This window comes from Bos taurus, chromosome 25, assembly GCF_002263795.3.
Source record: "Bos taurus isolate L1 Dominette 01449 registration number 42190680 breed Hereford chromosome 25, ARS-UCD2.0, whole genome shotgun sequence".
Taxonomy (NCBI): Eukaryota; Metazoa; Chordata; class Mammalia; order Artiodactyla; family Bovidae; genus Bos; species Bos taurus.
In genome coordinates, this window is record NC_037352.1 from 38,134,208 (window position 1) to 38,155,347 (window position 21,140).

The following is a 21,140-nucleotide window of genomic DNA, read 5'->3' on the forward strand; positions in this document are numbered from 1 at the left end:
GCCCCTCTGACAGCCCCAGCTCGGGCCTTACCCGGCCCGACACGCCCACAGACTAGAGTCCGCCCCTCCTGGCTTACCAAGCGCACAAAGCCCGCCCCCTGACACGCCCCACAGCCCAGGCCCCGCCCCGGTGGGCCCGGGCGCACCTGATGGACTTCATCCACTCCTCCTTCTCCTCCGGGCTGGGCGCCGAGATGCGGTATACCACGTGGTTGCCCTCCACTACCCGGCCGTCCGCCTCTGTCTTACAGGCTTTTATGACCTGCCCTTTGTGGCTGGGGTTGTACAGCTCGAAACAGTTCTGGTGGAGACAGATAGGGCTGTCACCAGGCGCTGGGGGAGCGGGAGGGAAGGACGGGTGGCAGGGAAGCCAGCTTACGGGTTTCCGTGGGTCCTCCACCTCCCTGATGCTCAGGTTCTCCAGCGGGATGATCCCCCGGGGCTCCTTATCCTGCGGGACAAAGCGCTCAGCCAGCCTCCCCCACACCCGCCGAGGGTCCCGCGACCTGGAGGACCCCCAGCCCTGCGCTTACCGTCGTGTATTCAAAGTAATAGAGGCAGTTGTCGGTGAGGATGAACCAGCGCCGCTTCCAGGTCTTCACGCGCCCCCCTAAGAGCAGAGGGACCCCGTGAGTCTGGGCAGAGCAAGCCCTACATGAGCTACTGTGCTTTTCAGAAATGCCACTGGGGCTGAGCTGGGTTTTACACTTCCTCCTTCGTGAAAACGTTTCACATTCTGCCCCATGTCCTGGCCACAGTGCGCGGCCTGGCCCGCCTGTGGCTGCCGGGGGGCCCACATGCACCCCCGCCCGCCTGCCGGGCACCCAGATGACCCGAGTGTTCCCCAAGTCTGCTTCCTGGAAGAGTTAGTCGTGATGAATGGCCTTAATTTCCCCACATGGAAATGACAACAGGATGAAGTCAGCGCCGCTGCCGGTCTGTCCAGGACTTAATCCCGTTACGTCAGGGCCGTCATCGCATTACTGAGGACTTGGGGCGGCCCTGGGATCCATCAAAATCGATTATGGCCTCGGCCCAGGGAATTATTAGATTGAATTAATCTCTTAACAAGATCTGGGACACACATGCATGCATACACACACACACACACAGAGCTCATCTGCACCTACTCTCCTTAAACTACAGAAGAGAAAATCTTTTACTCTCAAATATTCAGTAGAAACCCACTGGCTTCCACTTCTATTTCTAGTCTCTGCTTCCGACATGAAGTTTAAGGACAAAAGTTGAAAGAGAGAACATGCGCCTGGTGACAGATGGCTGCGATCCACCGGCACGAGGTGAGCAGCGGCTGCCCCGCCCCTGCTCCCCCGGGTGCAGACAGCTGAGACCCTTGTGGCTGAGGGTCACGGACCTGGTCCCTGAGATTGAGGAGCCAAGACGGGGACATGAAGGCTGTCCGGAAATCAAGGCACAGGGGCTGACATTTGGGGAGACCTGGGGGTAGGAGACACTCGGACACCCGGCTGCAGGGGAGCCCCGCCTGCGGTTTCAGTGCCACTGAGGGGTCCTCGGAGACTGGGACCCTCACCCTTGGGTCAGTGACGAGACGTCTGTCCTCATGATGGCCACATGCTGCTGGGCAGGCAGGGCAGGTATGTGGGGCGACAGCCTCAGTCATGCTGTGAAGAGGGTCCCCAGATTCCCCCGCTCCCCTAATCTCACTTTCCATCCCCGTCAGAAACATCTGTCCAAATTCCACTGTCCTTGGGGGCCCTCAGACCCTGAGGCCCCTTCATGCCTCCAACCCCCAAGGCCTCCATTCCCTCGAGGTGTGTCTCGAACCATGGGCAGGGCTCTCTGTTCTCCTGGAAGGCCTCTGACTCTTCTGCACCTAGACTCCTGCCCTGCTACACCCAACTTCAGCGGCACGTCTGGAGGAGCCCAACCCCTGGTCCAGGTCTTGCAACCAGGGGAGCCTCTTGCGCCGGGGGCAGTGGGCATTGAGACAGAGGTGTGTGGTCAGGTGGACCCCTGAGCCTGGCCCAGCCCCAAGCCCCCTTTCAGGGTGGCGGCGGTGACACTCTTGGTCTCTGAGCTCCAGCAGGTTTTGCTGCGGGAGACGGACCAGCTCTGCTCAAGCATGTGTTTGTGGCTGGGCTTCAGGACAAGGGGACACACACACATACACACCCCTGCAGGAAGGAGCCTGGCTGCTCCTGACTAGAATGGATAGAAGCAGCCCTTTTCTCTTTGTAAACGCCTGCTGCCTGCATGGTTGTTAGCAGACACAGGCTCTCGTGCATACCACGCAAGCCTGTTCTCCACGCCAGCTCTGTGCCAACCACACTCCTGTGTTAACACATCTGACTCACTCTCAAAACACAGTGACTACACAGTATTTACAGGACCATCATTAAGCACCACCACCGGGCTCTCTGCTCTGGCGGGGCACCCTGGCCTCCTGAAAGCATGGTCTCCTCTAAGATTAACTTACGACAACCAACCCCCAAACAAGGTCACGCTAGGACCTCCGGTTCCTAACTTAGCACATGCATGGCCACAGTGCTGGCTTCTCTGCCTGTGTGTGTAGGCTGTTCAGGGGCCCAGGGCTGTGTCCTCACTAAGTACAGGTGTGCACCCGGGCCCAGCCTAACACGGCCTCAGCACCCGCCTCCTGGGTCCCTAGGGGACCGACACCCAGGGACCCTTCGCGGGGTCAGAACCATAGGCAGGAGTCTGGCGCGCTGACTGGCCGGCCGTGTGCTGGACACCCCGGGGACGCTAACAGCTCTGAGAGCAGAACAGCCCCAGGGGCTGAGGCTCCGGGCTACAGGTGCGACCTGTGCCATCACCAGCTCTGTGGCCCTCAGTCTTAGGTCTGAGGACACAGCGGGGGCTGCGGGAACGGGGGAGTAGCAGGCCCCGGGACCCTGGGACACCCCTGGGTACCAGCCGGCCCTGTGCCTGTTGGTGCTCTGCCGCAACGCTGTGGTCCGGTTATCTGCTCGACCAGATGACAGGATGGAACACAAGCCCTGGTGTCAGACATCTAGTTCAGTCTTTAGAGTCACCCAGCTGGCACTGGGAGCGCCCTGGCTGCCAGGCAGGCCTGTGCTGTCACCATCCTGGGGGGGCACTTGCTGGCAACAGAGAACAGGAAGGGCCCAAGTGCAGCTGCTGCTCTTCTGGGCACCTTCCTCATGCCCTCATCCCAGCCCCACAGGCTGGAAGGGATCTCAAAGCCAGGTGTGTCTGGAAGGTCACTCGGGCATTACTCACGGCCATTGCTACGGTTCTGGCTTTTTAGGCCAAGATCCAGAAGTCTTCCGAACCCTGGCACAGCCAGAAAAGGTGAGAGCTAGATCCCCAATCAGGACAGCCGCCCCGCGCTACACACCCTGACGCCGGCCACACTGCCACCAGGCCCATGTTCGTCCTCTCTGGGTTAGACTCAAAGCACCAGCATTCCTGTAGGCCCTGGTGTCTGACACTGTCTGCAGAGTGCCTGCCTCATCTGGCTCATTTCACAGGCTCTAATGTCACCAGAAGGAGGAATCTCAACCCCCACCAGAATGATAACTCCCTATGGATCCCTAAGATGGCCCAGTATATATAAATGCGCTTCTGCTTGTTTGTCAATAGTCAAGAGATTCTTAACACGCTTCTCCCATCCAAATACTAACCAGGCCTGGCCCTGCTTAGCTTCCGAGGTCAGACGAGAGCACCCGCGTTCTAACACACGCGCCTGGACTCTGCACAGGTGGTGCAAACACGCACTGCCTGGTTAGCGGGCTGGGCGGCGGGCGATGCGCTCGGGCCCAAGGACGCGGAGGGGCGAGCTTGTCTCCGCCCGGCATCTCCACGCGCCTCGGTCCCTCACTCCTCGCCCAGCCGCGGAGGGGCGACGCGGCCGCGGCACCTTGCCCTGCGTGGAGGATGAAGTGAGCCCGGCACGTCTGAAGCCACGAGGGCCAGATGGATGGCAAGCAAGTCGGAGCTTCACACGAACCGACAGAGAGGAGAGGAGAGGAGAGGAGAGAGCAGCTGGCAAGGGGCAGGAAGCCGCTGGGTACGTACCTCCTAACGCAGGACAAGCAGGGACAGCCCGTCACAGAACAGAAAGGTGGGAGCCACAGGCAGAAGGAAAACAACAAGAAGGCACATTTAAACCACGCATCGAAAGTCAGCCACACCGAACCAAGAGAGGCGGCGGGCGCCCGGGGGCGGCGCTGCCGCCGGAGCAGACCCCGCGCGGGCGCGCCTGGCCGCTAGGGGGCGCTGTGCGGGGACCTCGGGGAGCCGACGCCTCCGGCCGCGCGGGGAGGCGCTCCGGGCGCCGCGGGGGCTGCGGCGCGGGCGCAGGCAGAGGGGCCACGGCGGGGTCCCGCCCCCGGCGCCGCCGCTCACCCAGCTTCAGGAGCCAGCCCTCCCGGTCGGGGTTGAAGAACGTGTGTGTCAGGTCGTTGCCATCGTCCTCGGGGATCTTGAACGGTTCATTCTTGATGCTCTCGTACAGGTTCTGCGCAGGGAAGGCGGCCGGGGCTCAGGCCAAGCGCCACAAGCCGCCCCGCGAAGCCCCCCAGGGCGTGCCCAGGGCCCCTCTAAAGGCGTCCCACTTGGGCGCAAGGGCAGGGCCTGATGCTCCTGAGCCCAGAGGTGGGGACGGGACGAGGAGGACACGGACCGGTGAAGAGGAACACGGGGGGGAGGGGGGCGGCTACCTGGGGAGGGGACGGGGGACATAGGGGTACACGGGGAGAAGGGGCCACGGGGAGGAGGGGGGAACGGGGAGGAGGGGCCACGGGGAGGAGGGGGGAACGGGGAGGAGGGGAGAACGGGGAGGAGGGGGTCATGGGGAGGAGAGGAGCATGGCGGGGCGGCTCACCCGCAGCAGCTCCTCGGGGAGGTCCCCGCCCTCGTTGATGCCGCGATTCATGGTGACGAAGCGCTCGGCCGTGGGCTTGTCGCGCACGTTGTGGTTGTGGAGGCTGGTGTTGAGCATGATGATGGCGAAGGACAGCACGTAGCACGTGTCTGGGGGGGGGTCAGCGCCGCGGGCCGTCAGCACAGGCCCAGCCCGGGCGCCCCCGCGCCTCACCCACCCGCCGCGCACACTCACCCGTGGACTGGAAGACACCGGGGTTGCACAGGCAGTAGCGAGCAGCGAAGGCCTCCATCATGCGGTCGATCTTCTGCGCCTCGCCCGGCAGCCTGAAGCTCCAGAGGAACTGCCTGCAGGGGCGAGAACAGGGGGGTGGGTGGGCATCTCCGAGAGCAGAGGCCCTGTCCGGGCGGCCAAAGCGCACTGACCCCCTGGACACCGAGGTGCGCCCACTGTCTGCGCTCCCTGCCCACCTGCGGGAGCCCCCACGGCTGATGAAGAGAACAGGGTCCTTGTGGGCGCACCCCAGGCTCTCCAGGGCTGCCCCTCCCCAAGACACCGTCTTCAAAACGCTTAATTTAAAACTGGACCCACAAGCGCGGCCTTCAGCCAAGGCCAGGGGCTGAGCCCACAGCAAGGCAGCGGCCACCTCAGTCCACAGCTGGGGGAGCAGTCACCAGGAAAGCGGGGGGAGTGGGGGGGAGGTGCTGCGGCAGAGGAGACAGGCTGAGACCAGCACCTACCAACGAGGCTGGGAACACGGGCCAGGGCGGCCTCCCTGGGCACAAAACCCACACCCTCCTCGGCACACGCTAGGCCTCCACGTGGTTAGTGGGCAAAGCCAAATGTGGCGTCAAGTGGGCCCAGGCCTGGCGGCACTGAGACTGCACCCAGAAGTGGGAAGGCGGAGGCACCCACAACTGCCAAAGACCAGGCAAAGAGAGAGAAGGCAAAGCAACAGGGAGCCGAGCCAGAACCTGGGCCACAAGGAGGCAGGAGAGGCCCGTCCCCGTCGTCCCCGCCCCCCACCCCGTTTCTCTCTCTGGTAGCTGGAGTTACCCACAGGGTCACCGCCCAGCCACTCGCCCAACCAGCCTCCCTTCACACGCAGGGGATGAATGCTCACCTTAAGGCTTGTACGAGGTTGAGATCAGCAAACTCGTGGAGTTCCACAAAAGCCTGAAGAACTTTAATGTTAAATTCATCCCTAAGAAAGAAAATGGACTTTACAGCCTCACTGCATGTCATTTCAGTCCTTTTATTAGACATTTCCTAAAGCAAGTGAAAATTATGACCAACCTAGACAGCATATTAAAAAGCAGAGACATTATCCGTCTAGTCAAGGCTATGGTTTTTCCAGTGGTCATATACAGATGTGAGAGTTGGACTATAAAGAAAGCTGAGCGCCAAAGAATTGATGCTTTTCAACTGTGGTGTTGGAGAAGACTCTTGACTGCAAGGAGATCCAACCAGTCCATCCTAAAGGAGATCAGTCCTGGGTGTTCATTGGAGGGACTGATGTTGAAGCTGGAACGCCAATACTTTGGCCACCTTATGCGGAGAGCTGACTCATTGGAAAAGACCCTGATGCTGGGAAACATTGAAGGCAGGAGAAGAAGGGGACAACAGAGGATGAGATGGTTGCGTGGCATCACCAACTGGATGGACATGAGTTTGGGTGAACTCTGGGAGTTGGGGATGGACAGGGAGGCCTGGCGTGCTGCGGTTCATGGGGTCGCAAAGAGTCAGACACGACTGAGCGACTGAACTGAACTGAAAGCAAGTGTTCAAGAGATTTAATGTCATATGATTAAAAGACAAGTTCTTTTTCATGGTGCGTTTGTTTTCAAGCTTAGCTCAAAGGAGACGACCCAGTAGGATGTGGAGTTTACTTCACAATCAGTACGAGTCAGGGTAAGACCCCAAATACGAGCCCGACTGCCAAGGTTGAGAGTCCCCTGTGCTGAGCACTAAGGCACCCACCCAGGTGTGTGGTGCAGAGTCTCAACCTCAGGGCCACCACGAAGCAGGCGCTAGTCCCGTTCCCACCTCCCAGGAGGGATTCTGAGGCTCAGAGCCAGGAAACGGCTCCTCCAGGGTCACGAGCCAAAAAGCAAGGTCCTGGGCTCAGAGAGGAAGATGGTTTGGAAGTGCTGCCTCCATTAATAACTAGCTTTTAAAAACTAAACCGAGTAGAGTTTAGTAGAATACCAGTAGAGTTACTGGCTCACACGGTAAGGTCACTATTTGGAAGAACTGCCATTGAGTTTCCAAAATGGCAGCACCCTTGTTTTTTATAGCCACATATGAGGGTTCCAATTTCTCCACATCCTCACCAGCATTTATGATCTTCTTTAATGACAGCCATTCCTAGTGGATGTGAACGGCTACCTCGCTAGTTCTGATTTGCATTTCCCTGATGACTCATGATGTTGAGCACGTCACCATATGCTTACTGGCCACTGTGCCTATGGCCTTGTCGTAACGCCTGTTTATTCTGGCTGCACAGGCGCTTTGCTGCGGTGTGCAGGAACAAGCTTAGTTGCCCCACGTCACATGGGATCTTCGTTCCCCAAGGAGGGACTGAACTGCGTCCCCTGCACTGGACCACCAGGCAAGTCCCCTATCATACGCCTGCGTATGTATATCCTCTGGATGAATGTCTACTCAGACCCTTTGCCCATCGACGACTGTCTGTTTATGACCGAGTTGTAAGAATTCTTTTTATATACCGGATACAAGTCCTGATCAGATTTCTGACCTGCAAATATTTCTTCCTATTCTGTGGGTTGTCTTCTCCCTTTCTTGATGATGTCCTACGAAGCAACTTATGTTTTGGAATTTAATGATTTTGTTTTTCTCTTTTGCTGTCATATCTAAGAAACCCTGGCCTAATCCAAGGTCACAGATTTATTACTAGGTTTTCTTCTTAGTGTTTTATAGTTTCAGTGCTCATATCTAGGTCTTTGGTGAGAGATCCAGTGCCATCTTTCTGTGTGTGGATATCCAGTGGTCTCAGCACCATATTCTGAAAGGACTATCTTCCCCACCGAACAGACTTGGCATCTCGTTTGATGGTCTATGTGAGGGTCTATTTCTGGATTCTCAACTCTGTTCCATGACCTATATGTCTGTTCTTACACCAGCACACCAGACTGTCTTCGTTCGTGGAGCTTTAGTCTGTTTTATAATTGGGAAGTGTAAGTTTTCCAACTTTGTTCTTCTTTTCCAAGACGGCTGTGGCTATTCTGGGTTCCTTGAATATCTGTATGAATTATGGGATGAGCTTGTCAACTTCTACAAAGAAGTTCGCTTGGATTTTCTAGGGAGTATGTTAGATTTGTTTATCAAGGTGCAGGCAGTTGCCATCTTTGCAACATAAGTCTTCCTCATACCCCCAACTAACGGGGGCAAGACGACGACCGAGAGAGCCGAGGCTTCTGTGCAAAACGTCCCAAGAAGGTCACGATGGTTTCTGGGGCGAGCAGCGGCCTCCTGGGTTCTGCCCCCATCCCCAGGCTGAGCAGAGGGCCCCAGAGGAGCGTAGACCCCACCTGGCCCCAGGACCGCCCCTGCCCCTGCTCACAAGGACACAGGGGAGGATGTGGTTCTGCAGGGCTCGCTCGGTCCTGGGGAGCACAGGCAACCCCGGAGCCCACGTGACAGACCCCGATGCGAGGGTCGGCCTGGGCAGGCAGGTGGCCCTCTCCCCTTGAACTCACCTTTCACCCAGGTAGTCCCCGATGACTGTCTTATTCAGGCCTTCCCCTTTATACAGGAACTGGGCCACATCCTCCGGGGAGCTCTGCAGCAGGTCGTTCTCTATTAGAAACTGGATTCCCTGGAGAGGAGCGTGAAGGAAGCAGCGCTGAGGAAGGTCCAGAGACCACGTGTCACCGCCTCGCTGGTTCGGACACAGCCGAACTGACACGAGAGCACAGTGGGGTGCTCCCATCACCGAGCTCATCTCACCCATCAAAGAAAAGCGCTTCCAGGCCTCCTGGGAAGCAAGCGGGTTAAGGACAGACAGGCTGCGGAATAAGCCCTCCTAAGTGTCACCAGACATTATAAAGGCGGAAGGAGCTACAACACAGAACTTGCCCAGCTCAGGAAAAGGGTCTGTGCTGTGTGTGAGAGGAGCTCGTCGTATGTGGCTGGCCAACCCAACACCGGTCACAAGCACCCCCTTCCCCATGCTCCCTTGCAACTTGAAATGACTTTGTGAACAGATCGGGTCAAAAAAACAGATTAAGTCTGTGAGGAGGACCCTGGAGAGCTGCTCGTTTTCTGATAAAAGGGGACTCCTGAGCAGCACGGCTCCTTCCTCCTCCTTCCTGCCGTGAATGCAGATGTGATGGCAGGAGCCCTGGCAGCCGCTGGCAACACAGGGAAACGCCAGGAAGAACACAGAACCCTGGGTCCTGGGAGCCACTCGACACCGTGAGGCCACCTCTGCTGTGAGAAGACAGCCTGAGGTGTAAGCTGTCTTCCTGGATGTACCGCCACCTGTGGCTGAACACATTCATCGGTCACCGTGCCACTGAGCTCGGGCAGTCAAATCCACAGCCAAGGAGGGACCTACGGGAACTGGCCAACAGTCTCTACGAGTGCCTGCTGGACCCAAACTAGCAGCGCTCGGGCTCGCAGGAAGCCCTAATGAGAGCAAAAGTCTACCTCCGACACAGCTTCTGAGCTGGTTTCAACACACACATTAGGAAGCTTTTAAAGGAGGAGGGAATCCTGCTGTTTGCCCAGAGATTGTTTCTACAAATGCAGAGATGGCCTTCTAGCTAAAAGCCTAAAGGCCCAAGGCCAGGGCTCCCTTGCACGATCCATCTGAAAAGTCTATTAATTTTTTAAATACATGAACAGCCCCAACAGCCTCATGTGGAATTTTTAAAAACTGGCAACAACCCAGCAGTCAGTAAGAGAACCATCAAGTACATTCTAGCACATTCACACGATGAAAAGCCATAGGACCAGATGGAACAAACACAGGCACGGATAAAATCTACAGACGTGACACGGAGTAAGAAGACTCGGTGTACTGTAATTCCACCTATGCAAGCTTTTAAAAAGGCAACACTCAGGGGCCCTGCATCTTGGTCTGGGTTGCAGTTACACGCGTATTTGCATCTGTTAAAATTCTTCAAGCTGTACGTTTAAAATCTGTGCACCATGTTATTCTTCAAAAGAAAAAAAAAGTTTACTGAAGAAACCAAGTCTGACAATCCTAAATTAACTGCCCTATATTTCTGGTGGGAGCTTAAGTGGGTACAGCCACCTGGGTACCATTTTCAGAGTGTGAACACACGCTGGGACAGAGCGTTCTGATGAGAGGTGAGCACAGTCCTCACCCAGATTCCTGGAAAACAAGGCCGGGGACAAGGGCGGTGCCCGGGTGAGGGACGGAGTGAGGCAGGGTAGGCAGGCTGGGCAGAGGCTGCCTGACCTCAAATCCATGCCAAGGGGTCAGGGGCAGGGCCGCCCCCCGCGGCCTCGCTGGAGTCCTCATCGTCAGGACTTGACGGGCTGTGGGCGAGACAGTAGACTCTGTGCCCCCAACACTGCAGGGAGCGGGCCTCTGAGGAGCCCGAGGTCCAGGACACAGAGGCAGAAGCTCCCTGGGGATGCAGGCCTCTGTGACCACTGTGGCTGTGATACTGGCAAGGGTGGTGCCCAGTGGCCCACCCGGGCCAACCCCCCGCAGTGGCTGCCTCCCCTGCTGAGGGTGCTCGTGGCCATGGGCCCATGGTGGGGCCGTGGCTGCCAGACTTTCCTGGGAGCTCTGGTTTCTTTGCTCTCTCTTTTTCAGCTGTGCTGCCGCGCATGATCTTAGTTCCCCTAGCAGGGATTGAACTCTCGCCCGCCGCAGTGGACGTGTGGAGTCTTAACCACTGGACCACCTGGAAAAAGGCCTTTTTAATCTGGCATCTCACCCATGGGTTCGCTTCTGGCTTAGACATGTACTATCCCAATGACTCTGTTTCTGAAGACCACAGAAGGTCTTAGCGGTGAACGTGAATCACTTTTCCAGAGACTGTGGAAAACATTATTTCATCCTCGATTCAGCAAGGCTGAGGACAAGCTGGCTGTGATTTTCATTTCTTCTTAGAGAGGCTGGTCTCTCCTTCCTGGAAATTTCCTGAGCTTCTCTTTATCCATAAGTTTCCTGATATTTCACTCGATACAGTGACGCGTGCAGGCCTTTTAAAACCGTATATCCCGCTTGGCATTTGGTGAGCCCTTTGAGTCTGAGGAGCTGATCTTACTCCAGTTCTGAAATGTTCCAGTAGTTCCCTGGAACCAGGAGGGTGTGGTAGGGACTAAGTGCTTCCTCTGCACAGCTCCTGACAGAGTCACTTCTCAGCAAACCTTACTCCTCGTCATTGCAGGTGTGATGCAGGGTTCATCGGATTCCTAGGCCCTGACAGCGAGCATCTCAGGCCGAGCGCGGACACCGCCCTGTCTGTTCTGAGAGAAAACCGGACTCTCTCCGTGAACTGGACAGCCTCCCCGTGCAGCACCTAGAACTTAAAGCCTGGTCTTGAAAACTTCCCCCTGTTAGATCATCGCCCTCTAGTGCTTGGTACATCTACTCTGTAAACCCAACTTCCAAAGGGAAAAAAAACAAAAACCTCGTTACAAATCCCAAATATCAGATCATCATCAAGTTCACAAAACTACTGCCCTGACGATCTGGAGTTGACTCACACCTTGTAAGCAGAGCATCAGGAAGCAACAGGAGAACTCTCACAGGGGCCTGAACACCCAGCTAAATGAGACTCTCCTGTGCCTACAGACGTGCTGTATCTGAAGAAAACTCCCTTTGGAGACCCTTGAACAGGGACTCATGGTGTGGTATCTGTAAATAACACGTGCAGCCGTGCTCGTGGCTGGCCTCTCACCTTTCTGGGATCCATGTTGAACTTCTTCCTCCCCATGGCGACCTGCTTGTTCCTCTGAGTCGTTTTGCTGTGCGTGTGGAACAATGAAGAAGCTGTTACTGGAAGTCTGCACAGAGCACAGGGAGTTTGTGTCCCCTCCTGACAGGACAGCTCGGGAGGAAACAGGCACAGCCCCCCAGCGCCCCTGTCCGAGGGTCCCCCAGTCTCCCAGGTGGGCTCAGATCAGGGCAGCCACAAGGCTCTTTCCCTTCATAGTGATGAACCACTGAGCGGAAGCAGAGCTCCCGGTTAGAGAGAGGGCACGTCGGGGCAGGGTGCTTCTGAGGGGTGTGTGCCCGCGTCCTCAGCGGCAAGGCCGGACAGTGAGGGGTGGCGGAGAAGGGCCAGTCCTGCACAGGCACCCCCGGCCCGGCCCTCTCTGCTGCCGTCACCACGGCGGCCTGAAGGGGCAGCCATGGCCGCTCACCTCTCCTCCACCGACGTGAGGTTGTCGATCTCCGTCATCACTTCCGCAATTTCATACTTCAGCCTCTGTAGAGACAGAGAGCGCACGCTGTGGGGCTGACACAGGGGCCTCTGCCTCCCGGAGACATTTCAGGCCCCTAGGTTCAAGCCGCCCTCGGGTGCGTCGGGACAACACAAGTGTGGAGATACCAGGACCTCTTCTTGACATAGAGAGCTCCCAGTCAGAGCCACCCTGACTCGGGAGCAAACAAAATGACCGCCTGTCCACCTCCCAGCAGAACGAGAGCAGAGGGGCCCAGTAGGCAGAGCCTAGAGTGCGTGTGTGTAAAATCAGGGGTGAAAAGATACAGACGGCAAAAGGGAGCAACAGGCCCCGCCACGCCACCACACGCCCACCTGCCAGCGCTGGCACCCAGGTCCTCACGATGGCCTGGGCCAGACACACACAGGTCAGTACCAGGCCCCAGCCACCGTCTCTGGATGACTTCTGTCACCCGGGGTGCGATGCGGCACCATGGACAGAGCCCAGGAGGTGTCGAGGCTCTCGCCTGTGGCCTCAGGCAAGCCCAGGCCTCATGGAGGGACAGGTCCTCCCCAGTGAGCCAGCTCTGAGCTCCTGGGCCTTGGCGGCCTCAGCTCAGAAGTGTGGTCGTGAGAACCACACGAGGCTCCGGGGGCACTGCGATCACTAATGTACACTGGAATGTTAGCCTTAAAATATACTTTCAACCAAAGCACACATTCTGGGTTACCTGATTTTTCCAAGAATGACAGGTAACCATAGAAGAAAAAGTTTCACAAACTCTCTCTCAACTACAAGGAAATTTTTATCAAGATCCTATGATTCTTACGTGCCAAGAAACTCCAGACTCAAACTGTGAGCACCTAGAAAGGAACTGCTGTCTGGACATGGCTCAGTCCCACGGCCAGTGGCCGGGGAGCCAGAGCGGACTTGGGCTCGCCAGTGGTTAGGAAGCTGCTCAGAGAACAGCCGCACGTCCGATCGATTTCTACAAATATTACGAACACACCAACTCGGAGACTGTGGCTGGCTCCCCTGCACCTCCCGTGGGAGCCCTTTACCCGCCCTCTGATCACACAAGGGCAGAAGGTGCAACGCCCGTCTGTCTGCGTTTATCCGTCATTCTACACCCACCAGCTGGTAGGTGCTGGGCGCATGGCCAGAACTCAATATAGGTTTAGCCCTTTATTCAAAAGATCCCTGCGTGCCAATAACATGCTAGGCAGTGTCCTAAGTGCTGGGGACACTGGTCAACGAGACAGGGGCTCGTCCTACAATTCCCAAGGGCAGCACGCGTGACGCCCTCTGTGACGCTGGAGTCAGGAGTCACTCGCTCTAGACTCCAGTCGGGCCTTCTCCTCCACCCCAGAGTCTGTCTGCCTGGCGAGCACCAGTTCTGTTCCAGTAGCCTGGGTAACTCCCACTCCCTGCCTCCCTGTGTGGTTCGAATATGCACACACTAAATATCCATTTTTTCACATTTTCAGGAAGCTACTTGATTTACAATTTTACCTAAGAGCAAAAATGAAAAGACATTTTTTTTTTACCTCAATGTCATCAATAAGTTCCTTTTTTCTTCGACGGATGTCTAAAAGTTCTTCTCTTTCTTCTAGTGAAAGGTCTTCAGGCACTGAAATTTAAAAAAATAAATCAAATTAAACAACTCTGGAGAACAATCTGTAGACAGCCACTGAGATTGAAGATGGGCATATGTGCAAGCCAGCAATTCTGTGCCCAGTTATTTATCCAAAGGAGCCAAGGAACCCCCGCTTGCAGACCCCATGGAGGACACTCGCAGCAGCGCTGTTTTGAGAGAAAAACAATCGGAGTCGCCACTAATAAGAAAATAAACTGTGGTATAGTTATGGAACAGAATCCCACACGATTACCAATGGCTGAACCCAGTCCTTCACACAGATGAAACTCACGATGGACGAAAAGAAGATAAAAGCAGCAGACACTGGATGTGGCACCCTCCAGGGGGGTGACATGTATGCACAGCAGAGCATCAGTAAATGCACCACACTCCCGAAACCGCTTCCTTCTGAGTAGGCTGGTGTGGGAGAAAGTACATTGCAGAAGGATACTGTGTGTGTGTGTGTGTCAGGAGCTCAGTCATGTCCAACTGCGATCTCACAGACTGTAACCTGCTAAGCTTCTCTGTCCGTGGGATTCTCCAGCAAGAACACTGCACTGCACTGCCATTCCCTTCTCCAGAGGATCTTCCAACCCAGGGACTGAACCCGGGTCCCCTGCGCTGCAGGCAGGTTCTTTACCATTGGAGCTACAGGGAAGGAGGATATCAGGAAGCATCAACACAGCGGGTGAAGGCTGGCTGGCGTGCGGATACTTGCTTAATTTTAATTGACAGAGTTCTTCATAATATCCTGGTATTAATGATTAACCCCTGCAGCATTTTCCATTCTTACGTCTATATTCTCTTTATTTTATGCTATAATTGACTTATTTCATAAACCTTATCAGAAAAACAGCCTCTGATTTTAATAATCCTCTACTGTGTGTTTAACTTCTATTTTATTAATTTGTATAAAGAAACAAAAGATTAAGAATCTGAGCAAATAGCAAGAGAACACACAGAGCTTCTACAAACAAGTTAAGATAATGGGATCATGGCACAGGGACAGACAACTGGACCAGTGAACTGGAAGACAGTGGCCAGAAAGATACACACGGGCTTACAGAAACTGATTCAGCAGAGCCAACACTGCAGTTCAGAGGCAGGGCGGACTCCTATGCACGACACGCGCCGTGTCAGTTATCTCCATGTGAAAAAATGAGACTGAATCCTGATGATCGTCATATTTTTAATCAGTTCCAAGTAGAAATAAAGGCTTAAGTTCACATAATTTCTTATAAAGAAAGAATGTATTTATAAATTCAGAGTAGGAAATTGTATCACACACCCCACACCCTCCCCCCACACCAAATAACTTTGAGAGCAGCCATTCTTATCCTAATTTTATAATTGGGGAAACAGGCCAAGAGACATCTAATGATCTCCCCTGATACAGAAAGAATGTTTGAAGAAGTAATGGCTTAAATGTTCTGTATTTGATAAAAGACGTGAACATACATGTCCCAGGTGCTCAAGCTCCAAGCAGGATAAACCCAAAGACCCACAAGGTCCCAGAGTGTGTTACACGTGGGCCCAGCAGCTCAAGAGTGTCACCATGGACACGGTCTTTCCATCCTGGTGTCCAAAGTGTCAGCTTCATCCTAAAGCTGCTGCTAGTGGCTTCCAGCAGCTTCTTATTTATGCATGGGGAATGGGGTGGGGAAGTATCCAGATCAAGAGGAAAAATAAGAACCAGCAGAGAATGATGCTTCCAAAACCAAGACAGCAAAGATGTGCCAATCCTTGAACTTTCCAAGGAATTACTCCTACCAGCAAGCATCTTAATGTAATTAAGAAGGAAATCTGAAAGCAACAAACCAACTGGTTGACACCATCCTGTTACAAAAGAATAAACACACCTACAGAGCACAGACTGGGCTCCCAAAAGGGACCTCATAATGAAAAAAAAAAACCTGTTGTTCTGCTGAGTTCACCTGTGCAGATATATGAGAACAAGAGTCTGAAAGGGTGGGGCTGTAGTTCAATCATCAACAGACTTTCTGGTTTTAAAAAACCCACCTCCAGCTTCTCCCCTCCAACCCTGATGATAAATAGGGTTGGCTGATAACAGAGTGAAGGTACATCCTAAGAGAGTCTAAACACAGGGGTGATTCAACTCAAGGTCCTGAAGCTTCTAACCATGATCACCAATGGACTTCCTTGACCTTCTCTCAGTAATGCCCATCTTGTCCTATACGATTAAGGCCCTGAAGAGTTAAAGCAAGAACCATTTACTTCACAGTCACTCTGGCCAGAATTTGGACCTCTAAGACAAAGACTCTGTGAGGTGGGACAGTGACACGGACTATGTTAAAAGTGTCCTTATTCACACTGCACAACTGATGAGCTGTGATGTTGTTACATCCATACTTAGAAATAACTCAGCCAAAAATTAATTAAGCAAAATGGTAGCAACTGTTAAACCTATTGGATTGATAAATGGGTATGCATCACCTATTTTATACTCTAAGGGTTTAGAATTTTTCATAAGTTAAAAAAAAAAAAGGTTTCAAGTACAAATGGCACCTTTTCAGGGTGTTTGGCTAAAGTATTAATGAGAAATAATGGGATGCTCCCTGGCACACTTGAAAGAATTAGTAAATAGAAAGAATAGAAGGAGATAATGAAATACTCAGGGCCAATCTCTTCAAGCTCTCACTGAAATATCTCGCTATCCGATTATTTCTGCTGCTGCTGCTAAGTCGCTTCAGTTGTGTCCGACTCTGTGCGACCCCAGAGACGGCAGCCGAAACATGCGGTGAATACCAACGTTCTGCTGGTAGTCAGAGAGAGCCTATCGGTATCTCTTGGTGTGCAAAGGAACTTTGCGGTCACAGACTCTGGTCATGCACAGGTTACCACTTGCAAGTGCCATGGGGAAAAAATGGGGAGATAAGCCATGTTCAAAGAAAGTGTTCTTAATTATCACCACCTCTCCCACAACTCAGCAGCCTTCTCCCAGTGAAGGCAAAAATTGGGTTTGGCTTGCTTATCATCCACATTTTGTCACTTTGGATTTGTTAGGTAAGATGAAAGTCTACAGCTGATTTTTCTCCTAAGAGCTAGTTTTTTTTTTTCTTCACTGAAAAAGTTATACATGGATATGGTTACACAGAGGCACAAGCTCTCTGAACATATACAAAAGGGCATGCAATGAGACATTTCCTTCCAATCTCAATAAAAGCTTTTTTTAAAAAAAGCAAGTTAAGTGAAACCTGCTGGTAAGAATTCTTTGCAATTCACTGCAGCTGAACGCTCCAATCATGATCACAGTCTTCCTGATTTTCCAGCAATAAGGGTCTTGCTCAAGTCTCAACACAAAGACGGGGGAGGCGGACACACAGGGTTATTCTTCACGTCCCTTCAGGCCAGTTCCGTTAGCCACGACCAGCAGGTGTGGTTTCTACAAATACAAACGTTTTCACGGGGAAAAAGCAGTGTGGGAAGGTGGTGAGAAATGCCCTGTTTTAGTACAGAGGTGCTGCCAGTGAGGTTTCAGATTAAGAATCAGGAGCAATTTGTGTAATTCAGGCCAGGCACCCGCCTTTCTTGACAAGTCACTCAGTTCAGTTCAGTTCAGTTGCTCAGTCGTGTCCAACTCTTTGCTACCCCATGAATCGCAGCACGCCAGGCCTCCCTGTCCATCGCCAACTCCCGGAGTTCACTCAGACTCACGTCCATCGAGTCAGTAATGCCATCCAGCCATCTCATCCTCTGTCGTCCCCTTCTCCTCCTGCCCCCAATCCCTCCCAGCATCAGGGTCTTTTCCAATGAGTCAACTCTTTGCATGAGGTGGCCAAAGTACTGGAGTTTCAGCTTTAGCATCATTCCTTCCAAAGAAATCCCAGGGCTGATCTCCTTCAGAATGGACTGGTTGGATCTCCTTGCAGTCCAAGGGACTCTCAAGAGTCTTCTCCAACACCACAGTTCAAAGGCATCCATTCTTTGGCGCTCAGCTTTCTTCATAGTCCAACTCTCACATCCATACATGACCACAGGAAAAACCATAGCCTTGACTAGACGGACCTTTGTTAGCAAAGTAATGTCTCTGCTTTTCAATATACTATCTAGGTTGGTCGTAACTTTTCTTCCAAGGAGTAAGACAAGTCACTGCTGCTACTGCTGCTAAGTCACTTCAGTCGTGTCCGACTCTGTGTGACCCCATAGATGGCAGCCCACCAGGCTCCCCTGTCCCTGGGATTCTCCAGGCAAGAACACTGGAGTGGGTTGCCATTTCCTTCTCCACAGACAAGTCACTACCTTCCCACAAATGGAGGCTCGCGGGTGGGAGGCCGGTGTTTGGGGTTCGGGATGTGTGATTTAATTAAAGGACTGAAGTGAGAACTTCTGCTTTCAGCCCAGACGGAGTAACAGGGATAGACTTACCCTCCTGTCGGAAACAACAGCAACAATGGACACAGCTGTGCACCCTGCCAGGTAGCTTTCAACACCAAGGCGAAACAGCCGTCTTGAGGCAGTAAAACTTTAAGGAATTTATCACGAGGTGACCTGAGGATGTGGTGGTGGTGTAGTTGCTCAGTCGTGTCCAGCTCTTGGAGACTCCATGGACTGTAGCCCGCCAGGCTCCTCTCCCCAGGGGGTTTCCCAGGCAAGCATACTGGAGTGGGTTGCCACTTCCTCCTCCAGAGCATCCTCCTGACAGGGCCTGGACCTGCATCTCCTGCACTGCAGGCAGATTCTTCACTGCTGAGCCACTAAGGGATGTTTAAAGTCCTTTCGATGGGATGGGGGTTACTGCTGAGCCACTAAGGGATGTTTAAAGTCCTTTCGATGGGATGGGGGTTACTGCTGAGCCACTAAGGGATGTTTAAAGTCCTTTCGATGGGACGGGGGTGGGTGGGGCTGGACAGATACCAGAAGAAAATCTGCATCTACATGGAAGAATGGAAAATACTGTAAATGCCAACTATGAGAGTAGACCTTTTCCCCACATGATATGAATCTCTTAAAAACATTTACAGCTATTGTTTAAGGCAAAAATAACAAAAAAAAGTGTGTCGGGTTGAGAACACATGAGCACAAAGGCTGGAAGGGGAGAAATGCAACTGCACTGTGAGGAGCTCCTACCCTGGATGTGAAGTGGCGTGATATTATTTGATAGTAGAGTCTGATAAACTAAAAGTATCTAATATCCAAGAAGAACTACCGATTAAAAACTAAAATAAACCACAAACATAAAGCATGCAAAAATAGCTTATTAATAAGAGTGGCTCAGTCGGTAAAGAATCTGCCTGCAATGCAGGAGACGACACAGGTTCAATCCCTGGGTAGGCAAGATCCCCTGGAGAAGGGAATGGCAACCACTCCAGTATTTCTTGCCTGGGAAATCCCATGGACAGAGGAGCCTGGCATGCTACAGTCCATGGGGTCACAAACATCAGACACGACTTAGTGATTAAATCACCACTTTATGACGTTTTCACTCCAGTATTCTTGCCTAGAGAATTCCATGGACAGAGGAGCCTGGTGGGCTACAGTCCATGGGGTCACAAAGAGTCGGATATGACTTTGCCTGTGTGTACTGAACTACAACTTCCTCCAATTTTAAAGAAAAACTAGAGAAACATGACAACAAGTGAACAAAACTGGGCACAGCAGTCATTGTTTTTACACAGAACAGTTTTTAAAACAAGTTTAACCATGGAGTACTTTTTGAAAATAATATATTGATAAAATATTTTAAATGTATTAACACAGCCTTAAAATATAGCAGAGAAATGGTTTCACATATTGCCAGTAGAAATGACCAAATTTTTATTAACCTAGTATGCAGTAAATGGAGAAGGCAATGGCACCCCACTCCAGTACTCTTGCCTGGAAAATCCCATGGACAGAGGAGCCTGGTGGGCTGCAGTCCATGGGGTTGCTAGGAGTCGGACACGACTGAGCGACTTCACTTTCACACTTTATGATGTTTAATAAGACCTCAGATCCCATCAAATATAACATCCATTTCAGTGATGTCAAGATTTGGAAAATTTTTGCAAATCAGAATCACTGGAAAAGGGAGATTATCATATATGCTGATCAAAGTATAAGCAGATGGTATCTCCAAGTATGTTCTAATTTTCAAATTATATTAATAACCTATTTAGCTAACAGATTCCGATCCACCAAGAAGCTGCAATTTGGTTTATTGCTATAGTTATCTAATGACTGCCTTACAAATCTTACACACACACACACAACACTCTATGAGGTTAATCAGTAGCTCTCCTAGAAGATGATAATGCTCCACAGATGTGGGCTACAGCCAGAAACCCTCACTGTTTTAGCCACTCAACATCAAACTGATAATTTAATAAATTTAACAAATTTGATAATAGGTGATAAAACAGAGTTAAACAAGCACGTGCAGATGCCTCGCAACTGTGTACTTTTGGTACCTAGCCCTAATGGAAACTGGTGTCACCTAAACCTTTATGTTACCTTGACTACTAATCAATGCTAACTTTTCTGTTATGATACGGTATTTTTCAGAGTTTTGGTCAATGCTGCAGGCACTAAGAATGCTGGGAAAGCAAGGGTTTGGCCTCTGGTCCCGTTAATTCATTCGATGAATGAATTCGATGAACTCCCGAGACTCTGTAGGGGAGTGTGGTTTAACCCAAGCAAATGACACCTCCCTGGAACACTATAAAACGTGATAGGCAGTTAAAGCAGGAGGGGCCCACTGCTCTGATGGTGTGGCTGCACCGAGAGACACTGTGGCCGTCGGCAGCTGGACCTCCGGGTCTGGTCACCCTAAGGACTGGTTGCCCCTCGTGTGGTGACGGAGGAGCCCACGTGGCTAGCGGGGCCAGCAGTATGTCAGCCACATCAGGGTCCCGGTCAGAGGAAGCCACCGTTTTGCTCATCCATTCATCTACTGATGGATGTTTGGGCTGTTTCTACATTTTGGCTGTTGTCAACAATGCTGCTATGAATGTGAGAGTAAAATTTTTGAAATTTAAATCCACAAACATGGATTTGCTCCATAATCCAATGTCATGCATCACCGCTCTGAGGACATCATGGTTAGAGATGCCATGAAATCTGTAACCAGAGAAGCAGCACCAGCAAAACTAACTATTAAACTAAGAGAGTTCTTTATTCTATACATGTTTTAAATGTATTTATTTTTACTTTTGGCTGCGCTGGGTCTTCGTTGCTGCGTGAGGATTTCTCCAGTTGCGGTGAGCGGGCTTCTCACTGCAGTGGCCTCTCTCGTTGGGGCTTGGAGGCTCTAGAGCGCGGGCTCAGCAG

The 21,140-nt window shown here is 52.5% G+C and overlaps 1 protein-coding gene across 2 annotated transcripts in view; it reads right to left on the reverse strand.

The window, feature by feature from the left end:
* Positions 1-21,140, reverse strand: part of CYTH3 (cytohesin 3) — a 68,232-nt gene that overhangs the window by 3,122 nt on the left and 43,970 nt on the right. For both annotated transcript variants that reach the window (XM_024985347.2, XM_024985345.2), the window contains exons 2-12: positions 13,786-13,868; positions 12,218-12,282; positions 11,752-11,818; positions 8,566-8,684; positions 5,970-6,050; positions 5,081-5,193; positions 4,847-4,995; positions 4,369-4,480; positions 534-610; positions 380-451; positions 147-301 (exon numbers count right to left, since the gene is read on the reverse strand). In XM_024985347.2, the coding sequence (XP_024841115.1) occupies positions 147-301; positions 380-451; positions 534-610; positions 4,369-4,480; positions 4,847-4,995; positions 5,081-5,193; positions 5,970-6,050; positions 8,566-8,684; positions 11,752-11,818; positions 12,218-12,282; positions 13,786-13,868 (1,093 nt within the window). The remainder of the gene's footprint in view (positions 1-146; positions 302-379; positions 452-533; positions 611-4,368; positions 4,481-4,846; positions 4,996-5,080; positions 5,194-5,969; positions 6,051-8,565; positions 8,685-11,751; positions 11,819-12,217; positions 12,283-13,785; positions 13,869-21,140) is intronic.